At 40.3% G+C, this 20,263-nt stretch overlaps 1 protein-coding gene across 1 annotated transcript in view; it reads left to right on the forward strand.

Annotated features, from left to right (window-relative positions):
* Positions 1-20,263, forward strand: part of LOC139746814 (ionotropic receptor 21a-like) — a 179,106-nt gene that overhangs the window by 9,306 nt on the left and 149,537 nt on the right. The window contains exon 2 of the mRNA XM_071658394.1: positions 17,193-17,670. Within this exon, the coding sequence (XP_071514495.1) occupies positions 17,206-17,670 (465 nt within the window). The 5' untranslated portion in view covers positions 17,193-17,205. The remainder of the gene's footprint in view (positions 1-17,192; positions 17,671-20,263) is intronic.

Genomic DNA, 20,263 nt, shown 5'->3' on the forward strand with positions numbered 1-20,263 from the left:
GGTAAGGTGCCTGAGGATTGGCGGAATGCTTGCATAGTGCAATTGTACAAAGGCAAAGGGGATAAGAGTGAGTGCTCAAATTACAGGGACTAAGTTTGTTGAGTATTCTTTGTAAATTATAGGGAAGGGCATTGATTGAGAGGGTGAAGGCATGTACAGAGCATCAGACTGGGGAAGAGCAGTGTGGTTTCAGAAGTGGTAGAGGATGTGTGGATCAGGTGTTTGCTTTGAAGAATGTATGTGAGAAATAGTTAGAAAAGCAAATCGATTTGCATGTAGCATTTATGAATCTGGAAAAGGCATATGACAGAATTGATAGAGATGCTCTGTGGAACGTATTAAGAATATATGGTGTGGGAGGCAAGTTGTTTGAAACAGTGAAAAGTTTTTTTCGAGAATGTAAGGCATGTGTACATTTAGGAAGAGAGGAAGGTGATTGGTTCTCAGTGAATGTAGGTTTGCGGAAGGGGTGTGTGACGTCTCCATGGTTGTTTAATTTGCTTATGAATGGGGTTGTTAGGGAGGTGAATGCAAGAGTTTTGGAAAGAGGGGCAAGTATGAAGTCTGTTGTGGATGAGAGTGTTTGAAAAGTGAATCAGTTGTTGTTCGCTGATGATACAGCGCTGGTGGCTGATTCATGTGAGAAACTGCAGAAGCGAGTGACTGAGTTTGGTAAAGTGTGTGAAAGAAGAAAGTTATGAGTAAATGTGAATAAGAGCAAGGTTGTTAGGTACAATAGGGTTGAGGGCCAAGTAAATTGGGAAGTAAATTTGAATGGAGAAAAATTGGAGTAAGTGAAGTGTTTTACATTTCTGGGAGTGGATTTGGCAGCGGATGGAACCATGGAAGTGGAAGTGAACCATAGGGTAGGGCAGGGGGCGAAAATTCTGGGAGCCTTGAAGAATGTGTGGAAGTCGAATACATTATCTCGGAAAGCAAAAATGGCTATGATTGAAGGAATAGTGGTTCCAACAATGTTGAATGTTTGCGAGGCGTGGGCTATGGATAGAGTTGTGCGCAGGAGGGTGGATGTGCTGGAAATTAGATGTTTGAGGACAATATGTGGTGTGAGATGGTTTAATCGAGTCAGTAATCGTAGGATAAGAGAGATATGTGGTAATAAAAAGAGTGTGGTTGAGAGAGCAGAAGAGGGTGTTTTGAAATGGTTTGGTCACATGGAGAGAATGAGTGAGGAAAGAATGACCAAGAGGATATATGTGTCAGAGGTGGAGGGAACGAGGAGAAGTGGGAGACCAAATTGAAGGTGGAAAGATGGAGTTAAAAAGATTTTGAGCGATCGGGGCCTGAACATGCAGGAGGGGGGAGGGCGGGTAAGGAAGAGAGTGAATTGGATCGATGTGTTATACCGGGGTCGACGTGCTGTCAATGGATTGAACCGGGGCATGTGAAGCATGGAAAGTTCTGTAGGGCCTGGATGTGGTAAGGGCGCTGTGGTTTCGGTGCATTATTACATGACAGCTAGAGACTGAATGTGAACGAATGGGGCCTTTGTTGTCTTTTCCTAGCGCTACCACGCACACATGAGGGGGGAGGGGGTTGTTATTCCTTGCCCGCCTTTCACCCTCCTGCATGTTCAGGCCCCGATCACTCAAAATCTTTTTCACTCCATCTCTCCACATCCAATTTGGTCTCCCACTTATCCTCGTTCCCTCCACCTCCGACACATATATCCTCTTGGTCAATCTTTACTCACTCATTCTCTCCATGTGCCCAAACCATTTCAAAACACCCTCTTCTGCTCTCTCAACCACGCTCTTTTTATTTCCACACTTCTCTCTTACCCTTACATTTCTTACTCGATCAAACCACATCACACCACACACTGTCCTCAAACATTTCATTTCCAGCACATCCACCCTCCTGCGCACAACTCTATCCATAGCCCACGCCTCGAAACCATACAACATTGTTGGAACCACAATTCCTTCAAACATACCCATTTTTGCTCTCCGAGATAATGTTCTCGACTTCCAAACATTCTTCAAGGCTCCCAGGATTTTCGCCCCCTCCACCACCCTATGATTCACTTCCGCTTCCATGGTTCCATCCGCTGTCAGATCCACTCCCAGATATCTAAAACACTTTACTTCCTCCAGTTTTCTCCATTCAAACTTGCCTCCCAATTGACTTGACCCTCAACCCTACTGTACCTAATAACCTTGCTCTTATTCACATTTACTCTTACCTTTCTTCTTTCACACACCTTACCCAACTCAGTCACTAGCTTCTGCAGTTTCTCACATGAATCAGCCACCAGCGCTGTATCATCACCGAACAACAACTGACTCACTTCCAAAGCTCTCTCATCCACATCAGACTTCATACTTGCCCCTCTTTCCAAAACTCTTACATTCACCTCCCTAACAACCCTATCCATAAACAAATTAAACAGCCATGGAGACATCACACACACCTGCCGCAAACCTACATTCACTGAGAACCAATCACTTTCCTCTCTTCCTACACGTACACATGCCTTACATCCTCGATAAAAACTTTTCACTGCTTCTAACAACTTGCCTCCCACTCCATATATTCTTAATACCTTCCACAGGTATTAAGTATATATATATATATATATATATATATATATATATATATATATATATATATATATATATATATTTCTCTGCCACTCTATCATCAAAAACATTCAACAAACCTTCAAAATACTCACTCCATCTCCTTCTCACATCACCACTACTTGTTATCACCTCCCCATTTGCGCCCTTCACTGAAGTTCCCATTTGCTCCCTTGTCTTACGCACTTTATTTACCTCCTTCCAGAACATCTTTTTATTCCCCCTAAAATTTAATGATACTCTCTCACCCCAACTCTCATTTGCCCTTTTTCACCTCTTGCACCTTTCTCTTGACCTCCTGTCTCTTTCTTTTATACATCTCCCACTCAATTGCATTTTTTCCCTGCAAAAATCGTCCAAATGCCTCTCTCTTCTCTTTCACTAATACTCTTACTTCTTCATCCCACCACTCACTACCCTTTCTGATCAACCCACCTCCCACTCTTCTCATGCCACAAGCATCTTTTGCGGAATCCGTCACTGATTCCCTAAATACATCCCATTCATCCCCCACTCCCCTTACTTCCATTGTTCTCACCTTTTTCCATTCTGTACTCAGTCTCTCCTGGTACTTCCTCACACAGGTCTCCTTCCCAAGCTCACTTACTCTCACCACCCTCTTCACCCCAACATTCACTCTTCTTTTCTGAACACCCAAACAAATCTTCACCTTAGCCTCTACAAGATAATGATCAGACATCCCTCCAGTTGCACCTCTCAGCACATTAACATCCAAAAGTCTCTCTTTCGCACGCCTGTCAATTTATGATGATAGAGTGGCAGATATAGGGTGTTTTGGTCGAGGTGGTGTGCAAAGTGAGAGGGTTAGGGAAAATGATTTGGTAAACAGAGAAGAGGTAGTGAAAGCTTTGCGGAAGATGAAAGCCGGCAAGGCAGCAGGTTTGGATGGTATTGCAGTGGAATTTATAAAAAAGGGGGTGACTGTATTGTTGACTGTTTGGTAAGGTTATTTAATGTATGTATAAGTCATGGTGAGGTGCCTGAGGATTGGTGGAATGCGTGCATAGTGCCATTGTACAAAGGCAAAGGGGATAAGAGTGAGTGCTCCAATTACAGAGGTATAAGTTTGTTCAGTATTCCTGGTAAATTATATGGGAGGGTATTGATTGAGAGGGTGAAGGCATGTACAGAGCATCAGATTGGGGAAGAGCAGTGTGGTTTCAGAAGTGGTAGAGGATGTGTGGATCAGGTGTTTCCTTTGAAGAATGTATGTGAGAAATACTTAGAAAAGCAAATGGATTTGTATGTAGCATTTATGGATCTGGAGAGGGCATATGATAGAGTTGATAGAGATGCTCTGTGGAAGGTATTAAGAATATATGGTATGGGAGGAAAGTTGTTAGAAGCAGTGAAAATTTTTTATCGAGGATGTAAGGCATGTGTACGTGTAGGAAGAGAGGAAAGTGATTGGTTCTCAGTGAATGTAGGTTTGCGGCAGGGGTGTGTGATGTCTCCATGGTTGTTTAATTTGTTTATGGATGGGGTTGTTAGGAAGGTAAATGCAAGAGTTTTGGAAAGAGGTGCAAGTATGAAGTCTGTTGGGGATGAGAGAGCTTGGGAAGTGAGTCAGTTGTTGTTCGCTGATGATACAGCGCTGGTGGCTGATTCATGTGAGAAACTGCAGAAGCTGGCGACTGAGTTTGGTAAAGTGTGTGGAAGAAGAAAGTTAAGAGTAAATGTGAATAAGAGCAAGGTTATTAGGTACAGTAGGGTTGAGGGTCAAGTCAATTGGGAGGTGAGTTTGAATGGAGAAAAACTGGAGGAAATGAAGTGTTTTAGATATCCGGGAGTGGATCTGGCAGCGGATGGAACCATGGAAGCGGAATTGTATCATAGGGTGGGGGAGGGGGCGAAAATTCTGGGAGCCTTGAAGAATGTGTGGAAGTCGAGAACATTATCTCGGAAAGCAAAAATGGGTATGTTTGAAGGAATAGTGGTTCCAACAATGTTGTATGGTTGCGAGGCGTGGGCTATAGATAGAGTTGTGCGCAGGAGGATGGATGTGCTGGAAATGAGATGTTTGAAGACAATGTGTGGTGTGAGGTGGTTTGATCGAGTGAGTAACGTAAGGGTAAGAGAGATGTGTGGAAATAAAAAGAGCGTGGTTGAGAGAGCAGAAGAGGGTGTTTTGAAGTGGTTTGGGCACATGGAGAGAATGAGTGAGGAAAGATTGACCAAGAGGATATATGTGTCGGAGGTGGAGGGAACGAGGAGAAGAGGGAGACCAAATTGGAGGTGGAAAGATTTAAGTGAAAAAGATTTTGTGTGATCGGGGCCTGAACATGCAGGAGGGTGAAAGGAGGGCAAGGAATAGAGTGAATTGGAGCGATGTGGTATACCGGGGTTGACGTGCTGTCAGTGGATTGAATCAAGGCATGTGAAGCGTCTGGGGTAAACCATGGAAAGCTGTGTAGGTATGTATATTTGCGTGTGTGGACGTATGTATATACATGTGTATGGGGGGGGTTTGGGCCATTTCTTTCGTCTGTTTCCTTGCGCTACCTCGCAAACGCGGGAGACAGCGACAAAGTATAATAAAAAAAAAATAATATATTCCTATGATTCCACGGGGAAAATGAAACACAAAAAGTTCCCAAGTGCACTTTCGTGCAATAATCACATCATCAGGGGAGACACAAGAGAGAAATATAACAGTCAGTTGATATACATCGAAGTGACGAAGCTAGGACGCCATTTGGTAAACATGTGATTGTCCAAAACATACAACGAGCTTTCATAAACTTATCATTTTACAAATCTTATTAACAATAAAGTTATCTAATTTGTACAGACCATCACTAATATTAAGATTATAATTATTTGTGTATTTAATAATAGAGGATTGAAGGATATTTCACTTGGTAATAGAGTTTTAGTTAACAACTGAGATGGCGTTACTCCAGTCAGTACAATGATCATAGTTTTTAACATGTTTAAACAAGGTTTTTGATTCTTGTCCTGTTCTTATACTATATTTATGTTGCTTAAATCTAACAGAAAGATCCTTACCAGTCTGACCAACATGAAATTTATCACAGTTTCCAGAAGGAACTTTATAGATGCAACCAAGAGAATTTTCTGGTGAATTCCTAATTAAGATATTCTTTATAGTATTATTGTTGCTACAGGCAACATTTACATTAAAGGACTTAAGCAACATCGGGAGCAAAGTGAAATTATTATTAAAAGGGAGAACTAAAAGATTCTTGGTGTCAATGGGAGGTTTGGGCTCAACTCTATAAAATGATTTCTTTGCTAACTTAAGGGATTTATCAATGAAAGATCTAGGGTACTTTAACTTAGATCCAATAGAATATATCTTCTCAAACTCATCATCAATAAACTCTGGACTGTAAATACGTAATGCCCTTAGGAACATAGATTGAATTGATGATAATTTGACTCTGTCATGTTGAGATGAGTAATAATGGATATATGAGCATACATTGGTAGGTTTTCTGTATATGCTAAACTTAAACTTGTTTCCTTGTCTATGGATCATGCAATCTAAAAATTGTAACATACCATTATTTTCATTTTCTACGGTAAATTTGATGGAAGGTACTAAATTGTTAAGTAAGGGGAGAAATATTTGAAAATTTTCATTTGTTGGCCTAAACCAAATTACATTAGAAGGTAAGATATCCTTTAGTAATTTTGTTTCAAAAAATTCCATATAAAGATTACATATTACAGGTGAAAGAGTGTTACCCATTGCCATACCAAATTTTTGAGCATAATAATCTCCATTAAATTGAAATACACAGTCTTTTATACACAATTTTATCAGTTCAATGAAATCAGACTTTGAAACAGGTGAATGAATATCATCTGAGACATCAAATAAATATTCTAAAAGGTCATCAACTGGAACTTTAGTAAAAAGTGAGGAAACATCAAAGCTAACTAGTTTGAAATCAAAATTAATATTGATATTGTTTAGCTTGTTGACTAAATCTACATTGTTCATGATATTAGAATTTGATACCTTACCTACTAAGGGGATTAATAAGGAAACTAACCATTTTTATAATTCATATGGGATGGAGCCTATTGAACTCACTATAGGTCTTGCTGGAAAATTTTTTTTATGTGGTTTGATAGGACCATACATATATGGCAATGAAGGGGACAAAGATGACAAATTTTTTGATAAGAGAAATGTTACCTTTCAACAACATCTTCATTTCTTTATTGAAGTGAGAATTAACTGCTTCTAAGGGATTTTTACTAAGTTAAGAACATGTTGTGTCATCATTTAGACGATCATTCATCTTAGATAAATAGTTACTTTTGTCTAAAATCACAAACTGGCATACACTAAACCCTTACAGATATTAATATCATCATTACTTAAATTACTGTATTTTTCTAAGTTACAAAAATACTTTGTGACATCAACACAGCTGGTTTCTCTGTTAGAGCACACAAAACTTAAACCATAGCCTAATGCACGCAAGGAATCTTTATCTAGCTGTTTATTAGACAGGTTTACCACAAAATATGGGTTTGTGTTCTTGGTCCAGTCGCTGTTTTCAATAAGATGGTCCAACTTACGATTTAGTGACACTTGTAGACTATTGCGTTCTTTCCTTAATTTATCATAGCAATAGTCCAACATCCGGTTCTTCCAGTGTGTCGGTATTGTTATTTGAAAGGCACGTTTCTTCTCTCTTGAAACGTGCTCCCCACCCTATGATTCACTTCCACTTCCATGTTCCATCCGCTGCCAGATCCACTCCAAGGTACTTAAAACACCTTACTTCCTCCGGTTTTTCTCCATTCAAACTTACCTCCCAATTTACTTGACCCTCAACCCTACTGTACCTTATAACCTTCCTCTTACTCACATTTACTCTTAACTTTCTTCTTTCACACACTTTACCAAACTCAGTCACCAGCTTCTGTAGTTTCTCACATGAATCAGCCACCAGCGCTGTATCATCAGCGAACAACAACTGACTCACTTCCCAAGCTCTCTCATCCCCAACAGACTGCATACTTGCCCCTCTTTCCAAAACTCTTGCATTCACCTCCGAAACAAGCCCATCCATAAACAAATTAAACAACCATGGAGACATCATACACCCCTGCCGCAAACCTACATTCACTGAGAACCAATCACTTTCCTCTCTTCCTACACGTACACATGCCTTACATCCTCGATAAAAACTTTTCATTGCTTCTAGCAACTTGCCTCCCATACCATATATTCTTAATACCTTCCACAGAGCATGTCTATCAACTCTATCATATGCCTTCTCCAGATCCATAAATGCTACATACAATCCATTTGCTTTTCTAAGTATTTCTTACATACATTCTTCAAAGCAAACACCTGATCCACACATCCTCTACCAATTCTAAAACAACAATGCTCTTCCTCAATCTGATGCTCTGTACATGCCTTCACCCTCTCAATCAATACCCTCCCATATAATTTACCAGGAATACTCAACAAACTTACACCTCTGTAATTTGAGCACTCACTCTTATCCCCATTGCCTTTGTACAATGGCACTATTCAAGCATTCCGCCAATCCTCAGGCACCTCACCATGAATCATACATACATTAAATAACCTTACCCACCAGTCAACAATATAATCACCCCCTTTTTTAATAGATTCCACTGTAATACCATCCAAAACTGCTGCCTTGCCGGTTTTCATCTTCCACAAAGATTTTACTACCTCTTCTCGTTTACCAAATCATTTTCCGTAACCCTCTCACTTTGCATACCACCTCGACCAAAACACCCTATATATGCCACTCTATCATCAAACACATTCACCAAACCTTTAAAATACTCACTCTATCTCCTTCTCACATCACCACTACTTGTTATCACCTCCCCATTAGCCCCCTTCACTGAAGTTCCCATTTGGTTCCTTGTTTTACGCACTTTATTTACCTCCTTCTAGAAAATCTTTTTATTCTCCCTAAAATTTAATGATACTCTCTCACCCCAACTCTCATTTGCCCTCTTTTTCACCTCTTGCACCTTTTTCTTGACCTCCTGCCTCTTTCTTTTATACCTCTCCCACTCATTTGCATTTTTTCCGTGCAAAAATCGTCCAAATGCCTTTCTCTTCTCTTTCACTAATATTCTTACTTCTTCATCCCACCACTCACTACCATTTCTAATCAACCCACCTCCCATGCTTCTCACCCAACAAGCATCTTTTGCGCAAGCCATCACTGCTTCCCTAAATACATCCCATTCCTCCCGCACTCCCCTTACCTCCTTTGTTCTCACCTTTTTGATTCTATACTCAGTCTTTCCTGGTACTTCCTCACACAAGTCTCCTTCCCAAGCTCACTTACTCTCACAACCCTCTTCACCCTAACATTTTCTCTTCTTTTCTGAAAACCCACACAAATCCTCACCTCCGCCTCCACAAGATAACTAGATCAGACATCACTCCAGTTGCACCTCTCAGCACATTAACATCTAAAAGTCTGTCTTTCGCGCGCCTATCAATTAACACGTAATCCAATAACGCTCTATGGCTATCTCTCCTACTAACATACGGATACTTATGTATATCTCGTTTTAAAAGAGGTATTCCCAATCACCATTCCTTTTTCAGCACATAAATCTACAAGCTCTTCACCATTTCCATTTATAACACTGAAAACCCCATGTATACTAATTATTCCCTCAACTGCCACATTAATCATCTTTGCATTCAAATCACCCATCACTATAACCCGGTCTTGTGCATCAAAACACTAACACACTCATTCAGCTGCTCCCAAAACACTTGCCTCTCATGATCTTTCTTCTCATGCCCAGGTGCATATGCACCAATAATCACACATCTCTCTCCATCAACTTTCAGTTTTACCCATATTAGTCTAGAATTTACTTTCTTACATTCTATCACATACTCCTACAACTCCTGTTTCAGGAGTAGTGCTACTCCTTCCCCTGCTCTTGTCCTCTCACTAACCCCTGACATTACTCCCAAGACATTCCCAAACCACTCTTCCCCTTTACCCTTGAGCTTCGTTTCACTGAGAGCTAAAACATCCAGGATCCTTTCTTCAAACATACTACCTATCTCTCCTTTTTTCACATCTTGTTACATCTACTTACATTTAGACACCCCAATCTGAGCCTACTAGGAGGATGAGCACTCCCCGCGTGACTCCTTCTGTTTCCCATTTAAGAAAGTTGAAATACAAGGAGGGGAGGATTTTTGGCCCCCCGCTCAAGTCCCCTCTAGTCGCCTTTTACGACACGTGAGGAATGCGTGGGAAATATTCTTTCTCCCCTATCCCCAGGGATAATATATATATATATATATATATATATATATATATATATATATATATATATATATATATATATATATATATATATATATATATATATATATATATATATATATATATATATATATATATATATATATATATATATATATATATATATATATATATATATATATATATATATATATATATATATATATATATCACTTCTGAAACCACACTGCTCTTCCCCAATCTGATGCTCTGTACATGCCTTCACCCTCTCAATCAATACCCTCCCATATAATTTACCAGGAATACTCAACAAACTTATACCTCTGTAATTTGAGCACTCACTCTTATCCCCTTTGCCTTTGTACAATGGCACTATGCACGCATTCCGCCAATCCTCAGGCACCTCACCATGAGTCATACATACATTAAATAACCTTACCAACCAGTCAACAATACAGTCACCCCCTTTTTTTAATAAATTCCACTGCAATACCATCCAAACCTGCTGCCTTGCCGGCTTTGAAGAATGTATGTGAGAAATACTTAGAAAAGCAAATGGATTTGTATGTAGCATTTATGGATCTGGAGAAGGCATATGATAGAGTTGATAGAGATGCTCTGTGGAAGGTATTAAGAATATATGGTGTGGGAGGAAAGTTGTTAGAAGCAGTGAAAAGTTTTTATCGAGGATGTAAGGCATGTGTACGTGTAGGAAGAGAGGAAAGTGATTGGTTCTCAGTGAATGTAGGTTTGCGGCAGGGGTGTGTGATGTCTCCATGGTTGTTTGATTTGTTTATGTATGGGGTTGCTAGGGAGGTAAATGCAAGAGTTTTGGAAAGAGGGGCAAGTATGAAGTCTGTTGGGGATGAGAGAGCTTGGGAAGTGAGTCAGTTGTTGTTCGCTGATGATACAGCGCTGGTGGCTGATTCATGTGAGAAACTGCAGAAGCTGGTGACAGTTTGGTAAAGTGTGTGGAAGAAGAAAGTTAAGAGTAAATGTGAATAAGAGCAAGGTTATTAGGTACAGTAGGGTTGAGGGTCAAGTCAATTGGGAGGTGAGTTTGAATGGAGAAAAACTGGAGGAAATGAAGTGTTTTAGATATCTGGGAGTGGATCTGGCAGCGGATGGAACCATGGAAGCGGAAGTGGATCATAGGGTGGGGGAGGGGGCGAAAATTCTGGGGGCCTTGAAGAATGCGTGGAAGTCGAGAACATTATCTCGGAAAGCAAAAATGGGTATGTTTGAAGGAATAGTGGTTCCAACAATGTTGTATGGTTGCTAGGCGTGGGCTATGGATAGAGTTGTGCGCAGGAGGATGGATGTGCTGGAAATGAGATTTTTGAGGACAATGTGTGGTGTGAGGTGGTTTGACCGAGTGAGTAACGTAAGGGTAAGAGAGATGTGTGGAAATAAAAAGAGCGTGGTTGAGAGAGCAGAAGAGGGTGTTTTGAAGTGGTTTGGGCACATGGAGAGGATGAGTGAGGAAAGATTGACCAAGAGGATATATGTGTCGGAGGTGGAGGGAGCAAGGAGAAGAGGGAGACCAAATTGGAGGTGGAAAGATGGAGTGAAAAAGATTTTCTGTGATCGGGGCCTGAACATGCAGGAGGGTGAAAGGAGGGCAAGGAATAGAGTGAATTGGAGCGATGTGGTATACCGGGGTTGACGTGCTGTCAGTGGATTGAATCAAGGCATGTGGAGCGTCTGGGGTAAACCATGGAAAGCTGTGTAGGTATGTATATTTGCGTGTGTCGACGTATGTATATACATGTGTATGGGAGGGGGGGTTGGGCCATTTCTTTCGTCTGTTTCCTTGCGCTACCTCGCAAACGCGGGAGACAGCGACAAAGTATAAAAAGAAAAAAAAAAAATATATATATATATATATATATATATATATATATATATATATATATATATATATATATATATATATACATATATATATATATATATATATATATATATATATATATATACATATATATGAACTATGTAAGAAATGATTTAGAAAACTGAAACTTCTAGCTAGAAATAAAATCAAAAATGAATGTCACATAATAGTTCAACCTCTGGCTATGGAAAAGGGAAATGTATGTTTTATTCACACAAACGTCAATAGTAGTTTTCATCAATTTACCCACTCTATCATACTGCCTGGTTCATATATATATATATATATATATATATATATTTCTATCTATTTTTTTGCTTTGTCGCTTTCTCCCGCGTTAGCGAGGGAGCGCAAGGAAACAGACGAAAGAATGGCCCAACCCACCCACATACACATGTATATACATACACGTCCACACACGCATATATATATACCTATACATCTCAATGTACACATATATATAAACACAGAGACATATACATATATACACATTTACAGAATTCATACTGTCTGCCTTTATCTTTCCCATCGCCACCTCGCCACACATAGAATAACAACCCTCTCCCTCCTCATTTTTGCGAGGTAGCGCTAGGAAAAGACAACAAAGCCCCCATTTGTTCACACTCAGTCTCTAGCTATCATGTAATAATGCACCGAAACCACAGTTCCCTTTCTAAAGCCAGGCGCCATAGAACTTTCCATGGTTTACCCCAGACGCTTCACATGTCCTGGTTCAATCCATTGACAGGACGTCCACCACAGTATACCACATCGTTCCAATTCACTCTATTCCTTGCACGCCTTTCACCCTCATGCATGTTCAGGCCCCGATCACTCAAAATCTTTTTCACTCCATGTTTCCACCTCCAATTTGGTCTCCCACTTCTCCTCGTTCCCTCCACCTCTGACACATATATCCTCTTGGTCAATCTTTCCTCACTCATTCTCTCCATATGACCAAACCATTTCAAATCACCCTCTTCTGCTCTCTCAACCACGCTCTTTTTATTTCCACACAACTCTCTTACCCTTATATTGCTTACTCGATCAAACCACCTCACACCACATAATGTCCTCAAACATCTCATTTCCAGCGCATCCACCTTCCTCCGGACAACATTATCCATTGCACACGCCTCGCAACCATACAACATTGTTGGAATCACTATTCCTTCAAACATACCCATTTTTGCTTTCCGAGATAATGTTCTCGACTTTCAAACATTCTTCAAGGCTCCCAGACTTTTCGCCCCGTTCCCCATCCTATGATTCACCTCCGCTTCCATGGTTTCATCCGCTGCCAAATCCACTCCCAGATATCTAAAACACTTTACTTCCTCCAGTTTTTCTCCATTCAAACTTACCTCCCAATTTACTTGACCCTCAACCCTACTGTATCTAATAACCTTGCTCTTATTCACATTTACTCTAAACTTTCTTCTTTCACACACTTTACCAAACTCAGCCACTAGCTTCTGCAGTTTCTTACATGAATCAGCCACAAGCGCTGTATCATCAGCGAACAACAACTGACTCACTTCCCAAGTTCTCTCATCCACAACAGACTGCATACTTGCCCCTCTTTCCAAAACTCTTGCATTCACCTCCCTAACAAGCCCATACATAAACAAATTAAACAACCATGAAGACATCACACACCCTACCGCAAACCTACATTCACTGAGAACCAATCACTTTCCTCTCTTCCTACACTTACACATGCCTTACATCCTCGATAAAAACTTTTCACTGCTTCTAACAACTTGCCTCCCACACCATATATTCTTAATACCCTCCACAGAGCATCTCTATCAACTCTATCATATGCCCTCTCCAGATCCATAAATGCTAAATACAAATCCATTTGCTTTTCTAATTATTTCTCACATACATTCCTCAAAGCAAACACCTGATCCACACATCCTCTTCCACTTCTGAAACTACACTGCTCTTCCCCAATCTGATGCTCTGTACATGCCTTCACCCTCTCAATCAATACCTTCCCATACAATTTGCCAGGAATACTCAACAAACTTATACCTCTGTAATTTGAGCACTCACTCTTATCCCCTTTGCCTTTGTAAAATGGCACTATTCAAGCATTCCGCCAATCCTCACGCACCTCACCATGAGTCATACATGCATTAAATAACCTTACCAACCAGTCAACAATACGTTCGCCCCCTTTTTTAATAAATTCCTCTGCAATACCATCGAAACCTGCTGCTTTGCCGGCTTTCATCTTCTGCAAAGCTTTTACTACTTCTTCTTTGTTTACCTAACCATTTTCCCTAATCGTCTCACTTTGCACACCACCTCGACCAAAACACCCTATATCTGCCACTCTATCATCAAACACATTCAACAAACTTTCAAAATACTCACTCTATCTTCTCACATCACCACTACTCGTTATCACCTCCCCATTAGCCCCCTTCACTGAAGTTCCCATTTGGTCCCTTGTTTTACGCACTTTATTTACCTCCTTCCAAAACATCTTTTCATTCTCCTTAAAACTTAATGATAGTTCCTTACCCCAAATCTCATTTGCCCTCTTTTTTACTTCTTGCACCTTTTTCTTGACCTCCTGCCACTTTTTTTTATACATCTCCCACTCATTTGCATTTTTTCCCTGCAAAAATCGTCCAAATGCCTCTCTCTTCTCTTTCACTAATAATCTTACTTCTTCATCCCACCACTCTCTACCCTTTCTAATCAACCCACCTCCCACGCTTCTCATGCCACAAGCATCTTTTGCGCACGCCATCACTGCTTCTCTAAATACATCCCATTCCTCCCCCACTCACCTTACCTCCTTTCTTCTCACCTTTTTCCATTCTGTACTCAGTCTCTCCTGGTACTTCCTCACAGAAGTCTCCTTCCCAAGCTCACTTACTCTCACCACCCTCTTCACCCCAACATTTTCTCTTCTTTTTTGAAAACCCCTTCAAATCTTCACCTTCGCCTCCACAAGATAATGATCAGACATCCCTCCAGTTGCACCTCTCAGCACATTAACATCTAAAAGTCTCTCTTTCGAGCGCCTATCAATTAACACGTATTCCAATAACGCTCTCTGGCCATCTCTCCTACTTACATACGTATACTTATGTATATCTCGCTTTTTAAACCAGGTATTCCCAATCACCAGTCCTTTTTCAGCCCATAATTCTACAAGCTCTTCACCATTTCCATTTACAACACTGAACACCCCATGTATACCAATTATTCCCTCAACTGCCATATTTCTCACCTTTGCGTTCAAATCACCCATCACTGTAACCCGGTCTTGTGCATCAAAACCACTAACACACTCATTCAGCTGCTCCCAAAACACTTGACTCTCATGATCTTTCTTCCCATGCCCAGGTGCATATGCACCCATCTCTCTAAATCAACTTTCAGTTTTACCCATATCAATCTAGAATTTACTTTCTTACACTTTATCACATACTCCAACAACTGTTTCAGGAGTAGTTCTACTCCTTCCCTTGTTCTTGTCTTATCAGTAACCCCTGACTTTAATCCCAAGCCATTCCCAAACCACTCTTTCCCTTTACCCTTGAACTTCGTTTCACTGAGAGCCAAAACATCCAGGTTCCTTTCCTCAAACATGCTACCTATCTCTCCTTTTTTCTCATCTTGGTTACATCCACACACATTTAGACACCCCAATCTGAGCCTTCGAGGAGGATGAGCACTCCCCACCTGACTCCTTCTGTTTCCCCTTTTAGAAAGTTAAAATACAATGAGGGGAGGGTTTCTTGCCCCCCGCTCCCGTCCCCTTTAGTCGCCTTCTACGACACGTGAGGAATGCGTGGGAAGTATTCTTTCTCCCCTATTCCCAGGGATATATATATATATATATATATATATATATATATATATATATATATATATATATATATATATATATATATATATATATATATATATATATATATATATCTATATATATTCATTCATTATTTATTTAATTTGCTTTGTTGCTGTCTCCCGCGTTAGCGAGGTAGCGCAAGGAAACAGACGAAAGAATGGCCCAACCCACCCACATATACATGTATATACATACACGTCCACACACGCAAATTGGAGGTGGAAGGATCGAGGTGAGAATATTTTGAGCGATCGGTGGCTGAGCATACAGGAGGGTGAGAAATGTGCAAGGAATAGTGTGAATTGGAATGATGTTCCTTGTTTAATCATGTTGAAAAATATGATCATTGTATTGAGTGGAGTAATGCTATGTCAACAATCGAGCCTACTTCTTGTATCACAAGAAATATCATTGAATCTTCTATTATCAAATTAACAGAGAATTTAACATTAATATTTGTGAATGTATATACAAATTGGCGGGCTATATTGTTAATACAATTTGTAAACAGTTTCCTTTCTTGTCAACATACTACATTTTACGATTCGTATGTTGGCAAACTTGAACGCACCCGACCTCCATTCGGGTAGTCATCAGTTTAGCAAATGGCCTAGCTACGTCTCTTCCTTGTATATCAACGGACTGGTATACTTTTTATTATGTGTTTCCCCTAATGATGCGATCATTACACGAAAGTGTACTTGGGAACTTATTGTGTTTCATTTCCCTGCGGATCAGAAGGAATTTACGTGATCGCGCGATCTAGTATATGCTGATAACCACGGAGAAAATTAAACACCGTAAGTTCCTAAGTACACTTTCCTGTAATGATCACATTATCAGGGGTGATATAAGAATGAAAAAGAAGACTTGGAACAGTTAGTTGATATATAGAGAAGTGACGTAGCCAAGACGCCGTTGGTAAACAAGCTTCACCGGATGGTGATGTTCGGGTTGGTGGTGTTCGAGTCTGGCATTGTGCCCGTCATTATATTCCATCAATATGTGGAGAGGAAAGGTAAGTGTTTACAAGTTTGTCTATGACATGACTATCCAGTCTGTATAGACCTTCATTACTATTAACATAACAGTTATCGGTGCATTTGCTAGTAGAAGATTAAGTGGTATTTCTCATGGTAAAGGTGTTATTGTTAATAACCGAAGTAGCGTTACTCCGATCAATTTAAAGGTCAAAATATCTAACATGATTAAACAAAGCATTTGATTCTTGTCCTATTCTTGTACTCCATTTATGTTGCTTGAGTTAGGACAAATAGTGTAATTTGTACATGTCTGAGAGTTGATGCATGTAAGTGGTCTTATTTTGTGGGGTGAAGCTCAAGAATTGGAGTGTAATATTTAACATTCTGTTGTCATTACAAATCCTTAACTTTTGAAAAAGTAGGTTATCTCTCCATGAAATGTCTATACCAGGGATACGGTATTTCAGTTCTCTCTGCTTACTGGCAAATTCAACATTCGATATACATGCAATCCAACAATTTAACTTTCTTTTACTACAGACAAACTGTGGAAATGGGACTTTATCTGGTGTTGTGGATGTTGTCCCTCACGTTCTCAACATATTGGAATGTTCAAGTGCAAACTGTAGCAATTTCTCAGAGCGACTGGAGGTATGATAGTGATGACCTGTCTGATACCAAACAACAGATAACACCGCTCACTTCTCCTAATGAACACAAGAGGATATTTGCTACAGATAATGAATTCACAAAATCACCAGTAACAAGTGAAAAGGACGGGATGTTAGCTACTCTACCAATGGAAAAGGGAATGCAGGAAAGATCTAGGAATATAATTGAGCTCCAGAAAACTAAAGACGATTTAATATCATTAACAAACGAAGCCTCATTAAGTCATATGCTAACCACAGTGGCTGAAAAAGAGCTCGGGGACTGTTCTCTGGTGGTGGCCTATGATACTGGCTACAGTAGACACGCTGCACTGCGGCACCTGCTTCACCTTCAGAACTCTCGACAGGTAAGTTGTTTATTTGTTTCTCCAAAGATGTAAATTATTCACGAACGCGTCCGAATCCTCATGTTCTATTATCCTTATGGACGGTATATTCGTGATCACGCGTCCATAAGTAAATCAATTGAACACACACACACACACACACACACACACACACACGTGACATGAGGGATGGGATGTATTTAAGGAAGCAGTGATGGCTTGCTCATAAAATGCATTTGGCATGAGAGAGGTGGGAGGGGGGCAGATTAGAAAGGGTAGTGAGTGGTTGGGTGAAGAAGTAAGATTATTATTGAAAGAGAAGAGAGAGGCATTTGGACGATGTTTGCGGGGAAGTAGTGCAAATGACTTGGGATGTATAAAATAAATCGGCAAGATGTCAAGAGAAAGTTACAAGGGTTCAAAAAGAGGGCAAATGACGGTTGGGGTGAGAGAGTACTATTAGATTTTAGGGAGAATAAAAGATGTTTTAGAAGGAGTTAATTAACGTGCGTAAGTCAAGACAATAAATGGGAACATTGGCGAAGGGAGCAAGAGGGAAGTGATGATAGATAGTAATGGAATAAGGAGATGGAGTAAGTATTTTGAGGGTTTGTTGAATGTGTTTGATGACAGAGTGGCAGATATAGGGTGTTTTGGTCAAGGTGGTGTGCAAAGTGAGAGGGTTAGGGAGAATGATTTGGCAAACAGAAAACAGGTAGTGAAAGCTTTTCAGAATATGACATCCGGCAAGGCAGCTGGTTTGGATGGGGTGACTGTGTTGTTGATTGGTTGGTAAAGTTATTCATTGTATGTATGGGCCTTGTTGAAGTGCCTGAGGATTGTCGGAATGCATGCGCAGGTACCCTTGTACAAAGGTAAAGGGGATGAGGGTAAGTGTTCAAACTACAAAGGTATAAGTTTGTTGAGTATTCCTGGGAAATTATATGGGAGGGCATTGATTGAGAGGTAGAAGGTATGTACAGAGCATCAGATTGGGAAGCGCAGTATGGTTTCTGAAGTGGTAGAGGGTATGTGGATCATGTGTTTGCTTTGAAGAATATATATATGAAATACTTTGAAAAATAAATGCATTTGTATTTGGCATTTATGGATCTGGAGGAGGTATATGATAGGGTTGATAGAGATGGCTTGTGGAAGGTTTTAAGAGTATATGATGCACGAGGTAAGCTGTTAGCAGCAGTGAAATTTTTTTACCAAGGATGCATGGCATGTATACGAGTAGGAAGAGAGGAGAGTGATTAGTTCCCAGTGAATGTCGTCTGCGAAAGGAGTGTGTGATGTCCCCATGGTTGTTTAAATTGCTAATGGATGGGGTGGTTAGGGAGGTAAACGCAAGAGTTTTGGAGAGAGGGGCGAGTATGTAGTCTGTTCTGGATGAGAGGGCCTGGGAAGTCATTTGTTTCTTGCTGATGATACAGCTCTAGCGGCTGATTCGGTGAAAATCTGCAGAAGTTGGTGACTGAGTTTAGAAAAGTGTGTTAAAGGAAAATGTTGAGAGCAAATGTGAATAAGAGCAAGGTTATTAATTTCGGTAGGGTTGAGGGATAAGTTCATCGGGATGTACATTTTAGTGGAGAAAAATTGGAGGAAGTGAAGTGTTTTAGATCTAAAACATATCTGCGAGTGGTCTTGGCAGCGGATGGAACCATGCAAGCAGAAGTGAGTTACAGGGTGGGGGAGGGGGCGAAGGTCCTGGAAGCGATGAAGAATGTGTGGAAGGAGAGAACGTTATCTCGGAGAGGAACTATGGGTTTGTTTGAAGGAATAGTAGTTCCAACAATGTTATATTCTGCGAGGCATCGGTTATAGACAGGGTTGTGCGGAGGAGGGTGGATGTGTTGGAAAGGAAATGTTTGAGGACAATATGTTGTGTGAGTTGGTTTGATCTAGTGGGTTATGTATGAGTAAGAGACATGTCCGGAAATAAAAGAAAAAAAAAAGTATAGTTTTGAGAGCAGAAGAGGGTGTGTTAAAATGGTTTGGACATATGGATAGAATGAGTGAGGAAAGATTGACAAGGAGGAAACATGTGTCGGAGATGGACGGAACAAGGAGAAGCATGATAACAAATTGCAGAAGAAAGGATGGAGTGAAATGATTTTGAGCGATTGTTTCTAAGCATACAGGAGGATGAGAGGCGTGTAAGTAACAGAGTTAATTGGGACGAAAAGTTATACCGGGGAATACGTTCTTTTAATGCATTTAACCAGAGCATGTGAAGCGTCTGGGATAAACCCTGGAAAGGTCTGGATCCTGGATGTGGATAGAAAGCTGTAGTTTCGGTTCATTGCACATCACAGCTAGAGACTGAGTGTGAACGAATGGAGCCTTCTGTCTGTATCCCTGGCACTACCAAATAGACGAGGAAACATATATACATATATATATATATATATATATATATATATATATATATATATATATATATATATATATATATATATAACTTTTGGATGTTAATGTGCTGAGAGGTGCAACTGGAGGGATGTCTGATCATTATCTTCTGGACGCTAAGGTGAAGATTTGTATGGGTTTTCAGAAAAGAAGAGTGAATGTTGGGGTGAAGCGGGTGGTGAGAGTAAGTGAGATTGGG

This window comes from Panulirus ornatus, chromosome 5 (genome assembly GCF_036320965.1).
Source record: "Panulirus ornatus isolate Po-2019 chromosome 5, ASM3632096v1, whole genome shotgun sequence".
NCBI lineage: Eukaryota > Metazoa > Arthropoda > Malacostraca > Decapoda > Palinuridae > Panulirus > Panulirus ornatus.